Source organism: Vanrija pseudolonga, chromosome 3 (assembly GCF_020906515.1).
Source record: "Vanrija pseudolonga chromosome 3, complete sequence".
NCBI lineage: Eukaryota > Fungi > Basidiomycota > Tremellomycetes > Trichosporonales > Trichosporonaceae > Vanrija > Vanrija pseudolonga.
The window spans coordinates 2,994,457-3,009,947 of NC_085851.1; the positions used below are offsets into that span (position 1 = coordinate 2,994,457).

Genomic DNA, 15,491 nt, shown 5'->3' on the forward strand with positions numbered 1-15,491 from the left:
TGGGTGGGTGGGGTGCAGTTGGGCTCGACTGGACTGGCCTGGGTGCTGCTGGCTTCGTCGTGCATGTGCTTGCTACTGCGTATCTGCTGTCAGTGCCCAGTCGCGCATCGACGCATCATGATTGACCGCAGTCTCTGCTTTGCTTTGCATTTCTTGGCAGGTGTCTTGTGCACGCCTCTCAGGAGCTGCAGCGACGCTCAGTCGCTCGCTTGTCCCAAGCAAGACATCAGAGACCCACGGCATACGCATTCACTAGTCCATTTAAAGCACATCTAGCCAGTAACATTACTCAATAGCTGCACAGGATGCAATCCTCGGGAATCTAACCACCTTGCACGCGCTGCAGGCTGCTGCAGGCTGCAGGCTGATGCATTGCATCGCAATGGGAGCAGTAAGCATGAGCAAGAGAGCATCCCCTCGTGGGTTTAAGGGGTAAATGGTCGACAGGGACGAGCCAGGCGTCTATTACATCTCACCCCCCTTCTGCTTCTTTGAGCAGTGTGTCGTTTGTGTGCACCAACTGTGTGTGCTGTGCCGTGTGCATGGTGTCGTCGTTTGCAGCCACCACGCACGCATCACTTGTAACTCTACGCATCGTCGCATCCACCCACATTCGCATCCGCATCTTCTTATCCTTGTCATCGTCGCATCAGTCGAGGTCGCGTGCTGCTGCCCTCTGCTGTGCCCACACCGCATTTCCCTCGGTGGCTCTTTAGCCCCCAGGCGGGTCGTCGTCACCCAGAAATAGCCCCCACTCCCAACCGCGCTCCATCAAGTTGCCTGCCCTTCGGGACCCTCGACGTCACTCGACCTCGTTGCAACCACCACCGACCGACGGCTGGATCTCATTCTTTCTCCACCTTCCCTCAACCATTGCATCACTCTAGCCCACATTCCCCCCGCCCGTCCCCATCGCCGCCCATCGCAACAGCAGCATCAAAGGCCCCAGCTGGCCACACGACGGCCATGACAATGGTCGAGCTTGCACCCCGACGACCAGGCGGATCCGACTCTCCAGCCCCAGTCCTTCCGGCACCGTCACCATTGACGCCGCTGCAGCTCGAGCCGACCACCGAACCACAATCCGCCAACGGTACTGGTGGCGAGCACAGCCACCACTATCCACCACAACCTGCGCCTTCATCAGCACCACCACTAGCTGCAACAGCAGCAGCCACCGCCGCCCACAACAACAATGGCGACGAGGATTCATCGGCAGGCGCGGTCACTGCTTCGAGCCACGAGCCAAAAGACCACACCTCAGCTCCACATACCAAGAAGACATTGACCCAGTACATTGCTGCTAATCCATCCCACACTGTTGGCACGGCAAAGCGGCGCCTGTTTCCGTCGCCCAACCCATTCGTCCGTCTCGCGCATAGGTTTCAGGTCAAGCACTCGGTCATTGACGGCATGACACCCGAAGAGCTCGCACACTGGCAGCAGCGAGGCGCAGAGCTCCGACGCAAGGCCGGTTGGCGACTCGCAGATGAGGACGCCGAAGGCGTCGTCGTCTCTGAACTCTTCTGGAACATGTACCTCTCGATCATGCCCACGACAAAGCGCGACCCCTTGGCTGGCATGTGCGCGCCCGACCTGCTTGGCAGCACCACGACCATGCCCCTCAGCATCATCTCTGTCATCCCCGACATCATGCAGCACTACCGTGACGTCATTGTACGCGCAAAGGAAGAGATCTTTCTGGCCACAAACTACTGGCAGTGAGTGCTACTGGGGCGTAGGAAAGAGGCGTAGGTGCGGCGCTGACCCTTGTGTGTAGGCCCTCCGACTCGGTCAACACGGTGTCGGGGGCGCTTCGTGACCTTTCGGCCAAGGTCATGGAGGCCAAGCGGCCCAAAGTGATCGTCAAGATCATGTACGACCGCGGAAGCTTGGAGCAGATATGGAATGCCCACGCTCCGGTCAAGTCGTCGGGGTGGACGCCATTGGATCTCCCAGCCAAGGAAGACATTCCCGGACTGGACCTGGAAGTCATCGTGAGTGGGACGAGTGGGACGACGAGTGCTCGGCAAAAAGTCATCAACGCTGACCCGGCCAGAACTTTCACAAGATGCTTCTTGGCACGTTCCACTGCAAGTTCTTGATTGTGGATCGCAAGGTGGTGCTTCTGAACAGCAACAACATTCAAGGTGGGTGGAGTGTTCTTTTGTGGATGATCTGACTCGTCCCCCAGACCGCCCGAATCTTGAGATGATGACGCATCTGGAAGGCCCCGTTGTCGACTCATTTTACGACATTGCGCTTCACTCATGGCACAACAAGCTAGAGCCACCCCTTCCCCGGATCGACAAGCCGTATGACCCTCCTCGGGACCCCAAGACTGGCGAGATCCGCTACCTGTTCCAGGACCGCAACCCTTACTTTTCCGACATTGAGATCATGAAGGCTGCTAGAGCCGCACGGCTTCTGCTTCGTCGCCAAGCCCAGGACCTGGATGACGAGCGCGCCAGGTCGGGTGCGGAATCGGCACACCCTACCCGTGATCGCCTGTATGAGGCAGTGCGCCAAGTCATTGCAAACCAGAGGCAGAACATCTCACATACGCAAGAAGAGTTTGCCCTGCGCTCAGCCAACGCCATGACGCAGATTCGTGACTTTGGAGAGCGCTTCGGGTTTGGCAGTCGCCCTGGCAGCCGTCGAACGAGCGCCACAGACCTCACAAAGCTTGCTCGTTCAGAATATCAAGACTCGGAAACTGCAGCCATCACTGCAGCCAACGCCCGCAACACGGCGCCATCAGTATCGGCCCCAACATCACCATCCCTACACGGCATTCCGCTCAAGACAAAAGCATCCTTCACACCATCGCATGCTAGATTCTCGGTCGGAGACACCACTGATGACGACGCCCTCAACTCGCCCGCCAGGACCGAGGATACCACGCATGTTGACAGCATTCCTCCCTTGTCTCTCCACGGTGATGCCGACAGCAAGCAAGAGTCGGTCAGCACCGTCACCGACAGCCCCTTCCAGACCGTGACCGAGATGCCGACGGTCAAGGAAGACGTGGCGGCTGAACATAGCGCCCCAACGGCTGCGGTACCAGAAACTGGCAGAAACGGTCGTCCCGTTCTGCACCTGGCTACTGGAGTTCGCACTCCGGGTCAATCAGCAACAAGAACACCAATTCGCGCAACGGGCGCTCGGACACCAAGCCGGAACTACTACGATGACAGCCCCCTGCCGTCTGGCGCGGCGACCCCGACCTACCGCCCCAAGGTTTCCATGGACGAGCCCATTCCGGATGGAGCTGGATCAAAGCGACTCTTCAAGCTGTCAAAGCGATTCAGTATGTCGTCAACTTGTGGCCACCGCAGGATACGCTGCTAACCCCTCCGACAGATGCCGGTGCTCTCTCTGAAGCATGGGCGACCGTGGACGACTCTGACGACATTGACACTTTCCGACCTCACGTCGTCCACTCGCCACACACTCCTTTCCCAGTGGCCATGACTTGCCGCCGGCCCCATGGTATGCCTGGCCACCAGGATATCCGAAACCCCCAAAACGCAGCATGGCTCGCTGGATTCCGCTACGCCAAGAAGCGTGTGCTGATCCAGACGCCAACCCTCAACGCCCGTCCCATCGTCCGAGCCATCAAGCAGACATGTCGCCGTGGTGTCGAAGTCGTCTTGCTTCTTGACCTGGGCTTCAACGACCAGGGCGAGAGTATTCCGTTCCAGGGAGGAACAAACGAGCAGGTCGTCGACCGACTCTACAAGAAGCTCGGCGCCGAGGGCAAGTCCAAGCATCTCAAGGTGTACTGGTACACTGGCAAGGACCAAGTGCGACCTCTAAACGCCGTCAAGAAGCAGCGTAACTGTCACATCAAGTTTGCTTCCTTTGACGACGAGGTCATGTGTCTTGGAAATGGCAACATGGATACCCAGTCCGTCTTCCACAGTTCAGAAGTAAACGTTATCCTGGACAGCAAGCAGCAGACGAAGGAAATGATTGAGAGTGAGTGCAGTGAGGAGTGTTGTGGCCTCCGTGCAGCGCTGACCATTCTCTCCAGCGCTCTTCACCAACCAAAACACGATGCAATATGGAGGCGTTGAGGCGGATGGTGTCTGGCGCGACGACGAAGGCCACACCCTCAGCCACTATGGCGCGACGGGCGGAGGAGGCTTCATGAGCGGTATGAGCGCGTTCATGAGGTTTGCAAAGACCGCTGCCAAGTGAGATATACATAAACAACTACGACCATACCATCAGAGTCTTTGCGATACCCAAGATATACATATACCGATTGTCCTGCACTGTGTAGTTAGTTATACATATCCCTTTGCATGTTTGATGCTGGATGGAGCCGCTGGGGGTGGCAGAGGCTGCCCAGTGCCTGTTTGGCTGTGGCCGGCCTCCACATTGACGTCGGTGAAAAGCAACAAGTTCGCGGTTCTGGCCGTCCTTCAAGATTGTTGATCTTCAACCTTTCTCTCACACTCACCAACAATGTCCAAACCAAAAGTCGTGGTGTACACCACGCCTCCTCTTACTCCCCTTCCGGCCTCGGACAGCGAGTCAATCTACCTCCTAGCGACCGTTCGCGCCGGCGGCATCAACCCAGGCGTCCAAACGGCCGACTGGGCGGCCAACGGTGAGTTCCTCACGTTGTGTCCAACTGACGCCCCGCAGGCAAGGCCTATGTCGCACAGAACGACGCGGCCATCCCGACCGGCTCCCTCTCGTACCTCTCCGGCTGGAACGATCCCGATGCGGACCTCAGCCCCGCGCAAGCCGCCGACGCGGACGTGTGGAAGGCCTACATCGACGGGCAGATCACCGACCTCGTCGTAAGTGTCCCGCCGGCCCCAGCTCGCTCACACACACGCCAGAACCACTCGCTCTACTCCCTTCCACCAAACTACCCCGTCATCAGCGCGGCGCAGCTCGCGGCGTGCCCCTTCCCGACGAACCTGTACGTCCCGCAGCGGTTGAAGGGCATCGTCAAGGCACGCCTCGACGCGGTCGGGCTGTGGGGTGTCGGCGGACTCAACTATGGTGCGTTGGGAGGGCAGAGCATGGGCTAACGATCAGGCGACGCGGCAGAAGAGGACCGTAAGCGCCTCGAGGACAGCTTTGTCGTCGGCCCGGGAGGCACAAAGACGGACCGCGCTTGGTCGGGATGGAACTCGGGCAGGGAGACCGCCGAGCGTCAGCGCAAGTTTGGCGAGGAGACTGTAGGTTGTCGCTCCTGGTAGACGCTGACCTGCCAGATCCTCCAGCGTGCCCGGACAGCATTTGACCCATTGGTGCGCAAGCTGGGCCGTGACAAGTTCTTCTTTGGCTCCAGGTGGGTTGGCTGCCCCAGGGCGTACGCTAACCCTCAGGCCCTCGTCGCTCGACCTGGCTCTATTCTCTCAGCTCACGCTGGTCCTATCGACCAACCTCCCCAACCCGCTGCTGTCGAATCTGTTGAGGGAAACGTACCCCGTCCTCGTCGCGCACCACGACGCGGTGCTGAGCGCCGTCTTCCCCGGCGGCTGGGGCGCGGTGCAGCGCCTTGCTCCCCCTCCCCAGCCGAGCCTTGTGGACAGCTTGCGGCTCAGCCTACCCAAAGCGGCTGGTGGAGGCGGCGAGAGCTCCTCCCCCGAGGTCGCCGGGGCTGATCCGGACGAGGTGGAGAAGGCCAAGGCCAAGGCGCGGCAGTTTGCTTGGGGCCGCTATGCGTGGTTTGCTGGTGCAGGCATTGCGTTCATCACCTATGTCCTGGCTAGCGGTATCCTCGCCATTGACTTTGGTGGCGACGACTTGGATTACGACGAGGAAGAGGAAGAGGAGCACTTCTCCCTCCCTACGTTTGAGGACGGCGAGGAGGACGAGGTTGTCCTCTGAAGTTGAGGTCGAAGAAGCCGAATAGAAACGCGTCCCAGGGACACTACCACATGCATCTGCACACAATTCATTTCCACTGAGCCCGGGACATCTGAAACTGGCTGTTCTCGCTACCGTTTCCGTCGTCGGTGTCATCGTGGTTGCCATCGCTGCGCCACACGCCTAACTGGCGGGGATTCTTTCATCCAGATTTGCTTCCGTCACAGCCCACTTGGTTACAACCGATCTCTGAACAATGTTGGTCTCGGTCGCTCGAGTTCCACTCATCCATTTACATCATCGCCTGGCGGCTCTTAACCTAACAAGAGCTTGGATCCAACATGGGCAAGATGGCAGAGATGCAGCGCAAGCTGCTCGAGGTGAGTCTAAACGCGCGCCGGTAGAGTCAAAAGCTCACGGCTTGTTCCTCCATCTCAATCTGCTACCCTTCCCTTCGCCTTCTTGCCTCCCATCCTCCATCCCCGCCTGGGCGCACACAGCAAATGATGGGCCCCGAGGCGATGGGATTCCAGCCCCCCAACCTCGACTGGTGGAACGACAAGGTCTGCCGCGACTACCTCTTCGGCACCTGCTTGCACGACACCTTTAGCAACACGGTAAGTGATCGACTCGTCGGCCAGCTCGCAACTCGCCGCTGACAGCGGCAAGAAAATGGACCTGGGACCATGCCCCAAGACGCACTCAGACCGCATTCTCAAGCAGTTCAAGGAGGCGCAGGAGGCCAACCCCAACGACCCGCGCATCAACGCCTTCCGCCAGGAGCACGAGAACAACATCTACCAGTTTGTTGATGAGTGTGACCGCCGTATCCGCGCATCGCAGCGCAAGCTCGAGAAGACGCCCGAGGAGAACCGCAAGACGGTCGACCTGATGAGAGAGATTGGCGAGATCGAGCTGTCCATCCAGGGTGGAACCGAGGAGATTGAGGCCCTCGGTGAGGCCGGCAAGGTCGAGGAGTCGATGGAGAAGCTCGCGGCCGTCGACGCGCTCAAGCAGCTCAAGACGGACAAGGAGAAGGAGCTGCAGATTCTCAACGAGAACGCCGGTGCCTCGGGCCACCAGAAGCTCCGTGTCTGTGAGATCTGTGGTGCCATGTTGAGTGTCCTCGACTCGGACAAGCGTCTTGCCGACCACTTTGGCGGTAAGATGCATCTCGGATTCCACGAGCTCCGCAAGATCATGGCCGGGTGGGCCGAGCAGCGGATGCAGGCCCGCGGACCGGGTGGTCCACCACAAGGGCCACCGCCGTCTGGCGGTGCGGCTCCCCCTCCTCGCCCGGGCGGAATCCCTCCCTGGCCGCTTCCGGCAGCGCATGCCCACACTGCGCCGACTGGTGCCCCTGGCCCGGCCGACTCGATCCCCCACACGCCGACGCACCACCCCCGCGTGCCTCCTGCAGACGAGCTCCCCTCCGTCGGGCACGGCGACAAGGGCAAGCGCGAGGCTGGCGAGCTAGTCGAGGACGAGCGCCGCGAACGCGACCGCGACCGCGACAGGAGAGACTACGACCGCCGCGACCGGGACCGGTATGACGACCGCGACCGTTACCGTGAGCGGGACAGGTACGGCGACCGCGATGACAGGCGCCGCGACGAGGACAGGTATGGTGACCGTCACCGGGACGACAAGTATGGCGGCGACCGCGACCGTGAGAGGAGCCGGTATGACGACCGGGACAGGCGCGACCGCGACCGTGAGAGGAGTGACCGGGACAAGCACGAGTGAGTAGGAGGGTAGTACCAGTGTCTGGGTTAGCTGACAACGGCGTAGCGATGACAGGAGACGGTCGGACAGGTCGAGGTCGCCATCCAAGCGTCGTGTCGTGTAGTGTATAGTAGGCGCGTAGGCGTGAGAGCGTTGAGGTGGACATCATGCAGCTGCAGCATACAACTTGGCTCCGTCTCGCAATTGAACGCTGGCAAGAAATATTGCACAGAGAGACGCTCGCAGCGAGAGCAAAAAAAACCACTGACAACAAAATAAAACGAAAACACACACCAAAACAACCAGAAACACCGACGCAAACTTCTACCACAGAATTCATCGTACAAGAGATTCGTACACACTACGGGTAATACCACGTCTAGCTGCTGCAGCTGCACTGGAAGCCAAGGAAGTTTTGAGGGCCGAGACCACAGAGGCGCATCCGCTCCACGCCCTCGTCCGAGGGGTTGGCGGCGCATTCTCCGTCCTCGCCGTACGACTCGAAGGGGTGGGTCGCAAGCTGCCAGGTTAGCTCGCTCAGATGGGTGCCAACCTACATCTAGGACCCTTGCTAGCACCTTGCGCGCGCCCGTCACGTCCTTGGCCTTGAGCGCCTCGTCGACCGTCTTGATCGTCTCCTCGAGGAGCCACTGGCGGAGCACGAATCGGGGGTTGACGGCGCGCATGGCGACGGTGCGGATCTCCTCCCACTCTCCGTCGGGCGCGTCCTTCTCCCACGCGGCCTTCTCGGCAGCCGATGTGGCGCGCGCTGCATACACGCGCAGCCAGGCCGTGATGCCCTCCTCGGCGCGCATGACCGAGTCAGACTTGAGGTCAATGGTCGTGTTGGCCACCCAGCGCTGGGCAAAGCTGCGCCGGTACGCGTCGTCGTCAACCCTGGAGGGGTGGAAGTTGGACAGCTCGCGCAGGGACGCGTGGAAGTCGACGCCGTGGGCACGCAGGAGCGACAGGAAGTCCTGCACCACATCACGGTCGTCCGAGTCCTGGTACGTCCTGAGGGCGAATCGCTGGGACGTCAGTTGTGTCAAATAGGCCACTTACCCTTCCCCAAGCTTCACGCTCGGTCAGTTCGACGGTACGGGTGTAATCCTCTCCCCAACTGTTGATGGCTTCCAGGCCCGCTTCCTCCCACTTGCGAACGTCGTCTGTTGAGGCTCCCTCAGCCCATCCTTCAGCCGGGACCTTGCCTTTCAGCTTCTCGTAGCCGAGAAGCGGGAGAAGGGCGCTTCCCAAAGAGTCCAGAGCGAACGCGACACGGTTGGGCTGGTTCTTGTACGAGTAGAGACCAGTGGGATCCGAGTGGTCTGTGGTGTTGTCAGCAGAGAAATAAAGCATTTGCCAAGTGACGCACTGCAGATGTGTCCGGGGTTGAACTGGTCCATGAAGGCATATGGTCCGTAGTCGATCGTCAAGCCCAGGATTGAGATGTTGTCCGTATTCTGAGAACTGTCAGCGAGGTTGGTCATGCTTCAGCTCACCAGAACGCCGTGCATGAAGCCATACACCTGCCACAGGGCCGTGGTCTCCGCGTTGCGCTTCACGACTTCGAGGAACCAGTCCTTGACGCCACCCTCGAACTTCATAACGTCGTCCTTGACCCAAGCAGTCAAGTCGCGCAGACCTTCGAGGTTTCCCTGGCCGCCGAGAGGGTCGTTTTCGTCCTTCTCCTCCTGTTGCCACCGGCCGCCGAGGAAGAGCGTGTGGCTGTTCCGTCCCGCCTCGCCGGGGTTCATGGCCTCGAAGTGGCCGATGCGGATGAAGGACGGGGCGACGCGCGCGACGAGCGACGACGGCTCGTATCCCATCTCACGGGCGACCTCGACTGGCGACGTAAGGATCGCGAGGGAGCGCGTTGACGGGATCCCGAGGGCTGCAATGGCTACGGTATGTCAGCTTGCCCGCCGCCGTCGGTTCACTCACCCTCAGCGCCCAGGTACTCGCGCACACTGGAGCGCAGGACTGCCAGCCCGTCCGCCTGTCGAGAGAACGGTGTCCTGCCCGCTCCCTTGACCTGGATCTCCTGGCGTCCGCCCAGCTCACTAGTCGTCTCAAGCAACGAGATGGCGCGGCCGTCGCCGAGCTGGCCAGCCCACTGGCCAAACTGGTGGCCAGTGTATCGTGTCGACCAAGGGCCATACTCTACGTCCTCCTCGGCGCCGAGCTCCGAGCTCAGCACCTTGCGCCCAGAGAGGATGTCCACGAGTGCGTCGCGTGCGGCGCTGGTCCCCGCCTCGGTCGGGGCGTTCAGGTCCTGCGCGTCCCCGACGTCGAGCTGCGGAAGGCTGGTGTTGAGCACGGGTTCGGCCACGCCCAGAAGCGTGGGCTCCTGCTTGAGGCGGTGCTTGCTGCTGAGGACCTTGAGCCCGCCCTCCGCGTCGTCGAGCACGTCGGTCGGGTCCCAACGCTTGAGGACGTCCTCGACGCTGATCTGCTCGCCCTTGTCGATGTCGACGCCGAGCTCGGCGAGCTCCTCTTTAGAGATCTGGATCGGCCAGTGGTCCCAGAGCGGGTTGACTCGAGCCCACACGCCGCGCGACGACGCCGGGAACACGGACGACCGGCGCTGCGCAGTCGGGGTATCGCCGAGCGGGAGACGCTTAAGCGTGCGCTGCAGCGTCGCCTGGGGCCGGGGGAGGCGGTGGATCCGGACCTTGGAAGTCGTTTGCTGTAGTTGTGTCATTGTGCGTGATGGTGCTGCTCTGACAGCTGTGCGGAAGAGCATATGCTAAGAGAGAGATGGTGAGATTGCGCGTTGGTGGGTGTGATGACTCACGATATACCCGGTCATGGGCATCATCGGGTGACTGTCAGAAGTGGAGGTTGTCGGCTCGGGTGGCAACCAACAGCGGAGCCAAGCACCGAGGACCATTTCACCAACGCAGGGCTAATGGCGGACAAGTGGCCGATTACAAACCGACTGCTTTCCCACGGTCGTTGTAATGATTTCTCGCTTCTCTCAACTTTTTTCTTGGCTGTTTATCAGATTGCAGACACCTGCTGCTGCAGTGCGCCTCGTCTCAGGTCTCGGTTGTCCGTCCTCCACTCTTTCGTCCTCGCTCCATCCCCCCCCCCGCACGCCCAGCCCAGTCCCGGCCGAAACAAAGTCTGGCAACACAAAAAACTCATCCACCTCTTCCACCTCAACCAACCCACCCAAAAGACAAAGACACGACACAATGGCCGGCGTCACCGTCACCCCCGAGCAGCTCGCGGCCCTCCGCGCCACCCTCCTCAACACGAGCGGCAGCACGCCCCTCCACGAGCGCTTCCGCGCCCTCTTCATGCTCAAGGCTGTCGGCGGCGACGAGGTCATTGCCATCATTGCCGAGGGTGAGTGACGTCTGCGACTCCTTGCTTCAGTTCTAACCCTCGCCCAGGCCTCAAGGACGACTCGGCGCTCCTCAAGCACGAGCTCGCCTACGTCCTCGGCCAGCTCAAGTCGCTCACGGCCGTCCCCATCCTCGAGGAGGTGCTGATCAACGACAACGGAGCCCACTGCGCCATGGTGCGCCACGAGGCCGCCGAGGCCCTCGGCGCCATCTCGGACATCAACTCGCTCCCCACGCTCGAGCGCTACCTCGACGACCCGGCGCGCGAGGTGCGCGAGACGTGCGAGATCGCCGTCGACAAGATCAAGTTTGACCACTCGGACGAGGGCAAGGCCCGCCAGCCCAAGTGCGTATGACGGTCATAGCAGACGCTAGTCCCCGCACAAGACAACTGACACGCACCAGCCCCAACTTCCCCACCATCGACCCTGCCCCGTCCTCGTCCAAGGAGCCCGTGGCCGACCTCCGCGCCAACCTCCTCAACACCAAGCTCCCCCTCTTTGAGCGCTACCGCGCCATGTTCGCCCTCCGTGACTATGGAGGAGCGGAGCGTGACGCCGTCCGTGCCCTCGCTGAGGGCTTTGGCGACGAGTCTGCCCTCTTCCGGTGAGCTTGACGCCGATGTTGTCCGGCGCGGTTGCTGACGGTACCCTCAGCCACGAGGTCGCGTACATCTTCGGCCAGCTCTCGTCTCCTCACTCGATCCCTTCGCTTCTCCGTGTCCTGCGTGACGACAAGGAGGAGGAGATGGTCCGCCACGAGGCCGCCGAGGCCCTCGGCGGTATCGCCTCAGATGGTGCCGACACCGACATTGACCCCCGCGACGACCCTCTCCCCGAGGGCGGTGTTCTCGCTATTCTCCGCGACTGGGCTGTCCGGCCAGAGGCCCCCCAGGTCGTTCGTGAGAGTTGCCAGGTCGCCATCGACATGTGGGAGTACGAGAACTCGACCGACCAATTCAACCCCCTCGACTCGCTCACCGCTGGCAAGACCAACACCACCGGCATGGAGCGCTCTGCCCACGCCGCGGTCGCCGCTGGTGTCAAGGCCTAGGGCCTATCGCATAATGGCCCATTTTTATAGATACAGCCCGGTTCAACGGGTTGGACCCTCATGATCTTATACCATGTGTACCTCTCAATGCCAATGCATGTACTTCACGTTAGTCTTGTGTCTTCTTCTAAGCGCCGAGCGATCCGATCTCGGTCGCCAGGTCGGTGAGGCGCTTCTCGCCCAGCTTGGCCCCACGGGACGATACCAGGTCCTTGCCCCGCTGAACCTCTCCGACTGCAAGGCTACCGCTGATTGGCGACGAAAGCAGGTTGCCGAGAGCGACAGCCGCGCGGTAGATTGTCTCGCTGTCAGCGACCTCGTTTGACAGCACCTGCGACGTCAGAAATGGGACCGATAGGGACATGCAAACTCACATGGACGATCAACGAGAGGAGAGCAGCGGCCTGAGATGACGGCAGCTTGCCATTGACAGCAAGAACCGAATGGCTACGCAATCAGCATGAGTCCAGTCGTCCACACTTACTTCAGCACCACAGTTGCAAAGGGCTGCTTAGCTGTGCCAATTTGCTCCCAGGTCCTGCCCTTGATCAGCTCCTTGAGAAGGCCATGGTCGCTCGCGTTGGCCACTGTAGATCTGCCGGTTTCGGTGTTGTACAGGTTGGCAATGGCACGGAGGGCAAGGAGCTGGTTGGTCACCTGGGGCTTGGAGCCCGCCCAGGCCTCGCCCCAACCGCCAGCCTTCAAAAGATCTGCTGGCGCAGAGTCAACAGCACCAAAGGCTGGAGACTGCAGTGCGAGCACCCTGAGAATGTCTACCACTGCCAAGGGATTAGTGCTCAAACGTGCATAGAGGGGGATTACTCACAGGGGAAGCGGTGAGCGGCATCCCAGGACACCGCAAGAGAAAGAAGGAGCTTGGGGTCGTAGCTTTCTGACGATGCCACCTTGTCAGAGGAGACGATGAAAATGGCCTCGTTCAGGCTAGCCAGCCTAGCGTCGTCGATGGCGAGATTGGGCTTGACGTTATCAGCAAACCACCTCCGCGTGCCTTCTAAACTGCTCACGTTCGATGCCTTGATCTCAGTGTTGAACTGGTCCACCTTGCCCTTCGCGGCCGCTGCGTTGATCTTCTTGAACGACAGGAAGCTCTGGATGGGGAGGATTTTGGTAATGGGAGCGGGGGTAGAAGTGTAGGATGAGCCACCTGCGGTGTTAGCCATCAGTACCAGTCGTCGACTGCTCACCAGTAAGAGGGTCCGCCCCGCCATAGTAGGCCGCAGGTGCAGAACCAGTCGAGACTCCACCACCAGTGTAGCGAGAGCCGCCAGTGAATGGGTCCGATCCCCCAGTGCTGCCAGTGGAAACACCGCCGCCAGTGTATCGCGAAGCGCCGGTGAAGGGGTCCACAAAGGTGTCTCCGCCACCACCAGTGCCAAGTTGAACACCACCCGTGTTCTTGTGAATGAAATCAACGACCTGGTCAATGTAACCTGATGACAGCTCATTCTTTTCGAGGAAGCGTTGAGCGGCAATGAACGGGTTCTCTGAGATAGATTAGAAACGGTATGGCCGCAGACTTACCAGAGACTTTGTATGGCAGCTTGAGGGGTGGGACACCCTCAGCAATGTGGACGTCAAAGACGTAGTCCCATTCCTTGCCGTCATAGAGCTGCTTGCGGCCCGAACCAATGGCATCAACCACCTGTCCCACCTGCTGCCAGGTAGTCTCGGATTGAGACCACTGTGAGTGCTGTCAGAATACATTGCGAAGATGGTGCCAGAATCAAGCTAACCTGGTACGCCTCAACCTGGTCGTTATTCTTAATCATGATGACCTGACCGTCGCTCTTCCCTGTAGAAGTGTCAGCCGCCGAGGATCAGTATCCGAGGCGATGGGACGAACCTGGACGAGCCAAAGCCTCCATTCCGGGCAAATCAGAGTGCTTCACGTCGCCAACCTGGCTCCTGCTATGGTTAGCTTGGTTCCAATGTGGAGGAGATTAAACTGACTTGTCAAGCTTGCGCTGCGCAACCTCGTTGTTCCAGACTTCCTGTTCTGTCAAGGACGCCTCCAGGTCCTCTGACCGCGTAAAGAATCGGATCGTAGTATCGGCAGCAGCAGAGGCGACATAGTACTCCGAGCCGTTACGGGCAGGAACCACGGCTGAAGACCACAGCGACATGGTGGGGTGGTTGATGGTCTGAACGAGCTCAGTCTCGGACCACACACGCAGAGCGCCATCCTCGCCCGCGCTGACAGCTCCGGAACCATCGGGGAACGCAGAGACGGAGTAGACGAAGGACGTGTGGCCAGACAGCGAATGAACGGGTGCGGGCTTGTCGAACGAGTAGACATTCACAAGGCTGTCGTTGGCGCAACTCCAGAACCCAGTGCCGTCCGGACGAAGGCTGAGGCCGCGCACAGGCTGGCTATGTCCAGTGTAGGTTTGAAGAGGGTGCGACTTCCCATTCACCACGTCAATGGCGTGCAGAGTGATGGTCTTATCCGCCGATGCTGGACGGTCAGCAGGGAGGCACGAGGTTAACTTGCCAAGACGTACCGGTCAGAAGACGGTCCTCTCCAACAAACTTGACCGCCCAGACAGCCTGGGTATGGGTCTCAATCTGAATAGCCTTCTTGAAATCCTTCCAAACGATCACAGTCTTGTCCCAGCTGCCGGTCGCGATGAGGCCGCCCTTGCTCGAGTCGATTGAGCAGAGGTTCTGGCGGTGCTCGATGAGGGTGTGATGCGGCTGGAGAGTAGGCGCGTCAAAGGCAGGAGGGGCCGAATCAAGCGAAGGTAGGATGTAAGACGACAGCAGGCCGGTGGAGGAGCCGATAAGAAGGTAGGCTGAGAAATCTGTCAGCCAAGCCTCTCGAGGGCGTCGATCCAATGTAGCTCACCCTGTCCCTCATAACGAACGAGCGTAACACAGCTCACGTAGTTGCGCTCCAGCTCCTCTACGCGAAGCTTTGCGTCCCACTGCTTCGGGTCATCGTTGGAAGGCCCCCAGACAATGGCGGAGCCATCGCGCGATGACGAGAGGAGGAGGGGGATGGTAGGGTCCGGAACGTTTAGGTATCGGACATCGGCCGAGTGACCATGGAGGGTGAGAGCGAGCTTGAAGTCCTTTCCCATTTTGGTCCACTTGAGGCCCTGTTGGGTTTGGATTGAAGTAGGGTGAGGAGAGGAGAGTAAAGTCAAAGCCGGAAGACAATGGAAAGTCTGGGATGGAGACAAGCTGATGCAGCGTCGCGTTGGGTGGTGTCGCGACGATGACGAAGGGGTCATGGAGGTCACGTGATTGGTCGATCGCGTGGCAGATGCGTTGCCCCGCACTCCGCTCGGGCTATTGGATGGTTGCGGTGGCCGGTGGGCTCCGTACGCTGTTGGTCGTTGTCTTTCCCCTGGCCGCGTCAGTGGGTACCTCGAACCTCGAACGACAGCCGCGGCTGCGTACAAGCATGCGCAAGCCTGGCGGCGTGGCATTCCCCTGCTGATTGGTATGCATTCCGCTGCAATATGCCCCCTGTCCCCCTGTGCCGGATGGGTACGGCGGTTGTAG

At 60.2% G+C, this 15,491-nt stretch overlaps 6 protein-coding genes across 7 annotated transcripts; 4 read left to right on the top strand and 2 right to left on the bottom strand.

Moving 5' to 3' along the window:
* The first annotated feature begins 821 nt into the window (after positions 1-821).
* On the top strand, positions 822-4,329 carry LOC62_03G004739 (uncharacterized protein). The gene is made up of 6 exons (XM_062771262.1): positions 822-1,721; positions 1,781-1,997; positions 2,060-2,150; positions 2,195-3,310; positions 3,364-3,981; positions 4,037-4,329. Exons 1-6 carry the CDS (start codon positions 967-969, stop codon positions 4,201-4,203), a joined length of 2,964 nt encoding a protein of 987 aa, XP_062627246.1. The 5' UTR covers positions 822-966; the 3' UTR covers positions 4,204-4,329.
* Positions 4,330-4,444: 115 nt separating this feature from the next.
* Positions 4,445-5,918, top strand: MTX1 (Metaxin-1). Its single transcript, XM_062771263.1, has 6 exons — positions 4,445-4,618; positions 4,657-4,814; positions 4,857-5,022; positions 5,059-5,201; positions 5,238-5,314; positions 5,352-5,918. Exons 1-6 carry the CDS (start codon positions 4,474-4,476, stop codon positions 5,854-5,856), a joined length of 1,194 nt encoding a protein of 397 aa, XP_062627247.1. The 5' UTR covers positions 4,445-4,473; the 3' UTR covers positions 5,857-5,918.
* Positions 5,919-6,118: 200 nt separating this feature from the next.
* usp106 (U1 snRNP-associated protein) lies at positions 6,119-7,746 on the top strand. The gene is made up of 4 exons (XM_062771264.1): positions 6,119-6,215; positions 6,336-6,452; positions 6,505-7,577; positions 7,627-7,746. The coding sequence occupies exons 1-4, from the start codon at positions 6,177-6,179 to the stop codon at positions 7,682-7,684; spliced, it is 1,287 nt and encodes a 428-aa protein (XP_062627248.1). The 5' UTR covers positions 6,119-6,176; the 3' UTR covers positions 7,685-7,746.
* Positions 7,747-7,885: 139 nt separating this feature from the next.
* On the bottom strand, positions 7,886-10,332 carry SPAC20G4.05c (UPF0061 protein). The gene is made up of 6 exons (XM_062771265.1): positions 9,502-10,332; positions 9,060-9,460; positions 8,933-9,020; positions 8,623-8,885; positions 8,118-8,588; positions 7,886-8,080 (listed from the first exon to the last, which is right to left on the bottom strand). The coding sequence occupies exons 1-6, from the start codon at positions 10,301-10,303 to the stop codon at positions 7,940-7,942; spliced, it is 2,166 nt and encodes a 721-aa protein (XP_062627249.1). The 5' UTR covers positions 10,304-10,332; the 3' UTR covers positions 7,886-7,939.
* A 265-nt stretch (positions 10,333-10,597) lies between these two features.
* Positions 10,598-11,963, top strand: LIA1 (Deoxyhypusine hydroxylase; the record flags this gene model as incomplete). The annotated part of the gene is made up of 4 exons (XM_062771266.1): positions 10,598-10,911; positions 10,959-11,256; positions 11,316-11,516; positions 11,567-11,963. The coding sequence occupies exons 1-4, from the start codon at positions 10,758-10,760 to the stop codon at positions 11,961-11,963; spliced, it is 1,050 nt and encodes a 349-aa protein (XP_062627250.1). The 5' UTR covers positions 10,598-10,757.
* Positions 10,731-15,126, bottom strand: PLAA_1 (Phospholipase A-2-activating protein). 2 transcript variants are annotated; one of them, XM_062771267.1, is made up of 15 exons: positions 14,830-15,126; positions 14,486-14,776; positions 13,935-14,439; positions 13,828-13,889; positions 13,718-13,776; positions 13,506-13,665; positions 13,169-13,468; positions 12,989-13,128; positions 12,790-12,940; positions 12,448-12,742; positions 12,338-12,410; positions 11,567-12,294; positions 11,313-11,516; positions 10,949-11,253; positions 10,731-10,906 (listed from the first exon to the last, which is right to left on the bottom strand). In XM_062771267.1, exons 1-12 carry the CDS (start codon positions 15,062-15,064, stop codon positions 12,091-12,093), a joined length of 2,475 nt encoding a protein of 824 aa, XP_062627251.1. In that variant the 5' UTR covers positions 15,065-15,126; the 3' UTR covers positions 10,731-10,906; positions 10,949-11,253; positions 11,313-11,516; positions 11,567-12,090. The 2 variants fall into 2 exon arrangements, with proteins under 2 accessions (XP_062627251.1, XP_062627252.1); XM_062771268.1 differs by having other exon boundaries at positions 12,790-13,128.
* Between the last annotated feature and the right edge of the window lie 365 nt (positions 15,127-15,491).

What these genes read in the sequence shown, in the direction of transcription:
- LOC62_03G004739 (XM_062771262.1), top strand. Translation starts at nt 967, where the DNA reads ATGACAATGGTCGAGCTTGCACCCCGACGACCAGGCGGATCCGACTCT. An exon ending in GACTGGACCTGGAAGTCATC is followed by an intron (nt 1,998 to 2,059) that starts GTGAGTGGGACG and finishes TGACCCGGCCAG; the next exon opens with AACTTTCACAAGATGCTTCT. An exon ending in GACGAAGGAAATGATTGAGA is followed by an intron (nt 3,982 to 4,036) that starts GTGAGTGCAGTG and finishes CATTCTCTCCAG; the next exon opens with CGCTCTTCACCAACCAAAAC.
- MTX1 (XM_062771263.1), top strand. Translation starts at nt 4,474, where the DNA reads ATGTCCAAACCAAAAGTCGTGGTGTACACCACGCCTCCTCTTACTCCC. An exon ending in GCAAGTTTGGCGAGGAGACT is followed by an intron (nt 5,202 to 5,237) that starts GTAGGTTGTCGC and finishes CTGACCTGCCAG; the next exon opens with ATCCTCCAGCGTGCCCGGAC. An exon ending in AAGTTCTTCTTTGGCTCCAG is followed by an intron (nt 5,315 to 5,351) that starts GTGGGTTGGCTG and finishes GCTAACCCTCAG; the next exon opens with GCCCTCGTCGCTCGACCTGG.
- usp106 (XM_062771264.1), top strand. Translation starts at nt 6,177, where the DNA reads ATGGGCAAGATGGCAGAGATGCAGCGCAAGCTGCTCGAG. An exon ending in TGCAGCGCAAGCTGCTCGAG is followed by an intron (nt 6,216 to 6,335) that starts GTGAGTCTAAAC and finishes GGGCGCACACAG; the next exon opens with CAAATGATGGGCCCCGAGGC. An exon ending in AGTGACCGGGACAAGCACGA is followed by an intron (nt 7,578 to 7,626) that starts GTGAGTAGGAGG and finishes ACAACGGCGTAG; the next exon opens with CGATGACAGGAGACGGTCGG.
- SPAC20G4.05c (XM_062771265.1), bottom strand. Translation starts at nt 10,303, where the DNA reads ATGCTCTTCCGCACAGCTGTCAGAGCAGCACCATCACGCACAATGACA. An exon ending in CGAGTACCTGGGCGCTGAGG is followed by an intron (nt 9,461 to 9,501) that starts GTGAGTGAACCG and finishes GACATACCGTAG; the next exon opens with CCATTGCAGCCCTCGGGATC. An exon ending in TGCTAGCAAGGGTCCTAGAT is followed by an intron (nt 8,081 to 8,117) that starts GTAGGTTGGCAC and finishes CTAACCTGGCAG; the next exon opens with CTTGCGACCCACCCCTTCGA.
- PLAA_1 (XM_062771268.1), bottom strand. Translation starts at nt 15,064, where the DNA reads ATGGGAAAGGACTTCAAGCTCGCTCTCACCCTCCATGGTCACTCGGCC. An exon ending in GCGCAGCGCAAGCTTGACAA is followed by an intron (nt 13,890 to 13,934) that starts GTCAGTTTAATC and finishes TAACCATAGCAG; the next exon opens with GAGCCAGGTTGGCGACGTGA. An exon ending in ACCAGGTTGAGGCGTACCAG is followed by an intron (nt 13,666 to 13,717) that starts GTTAGCTTGATT and finishes CAGCACTCACAG; the next exon opens with TGGTCTCAATCCGAGACTAC.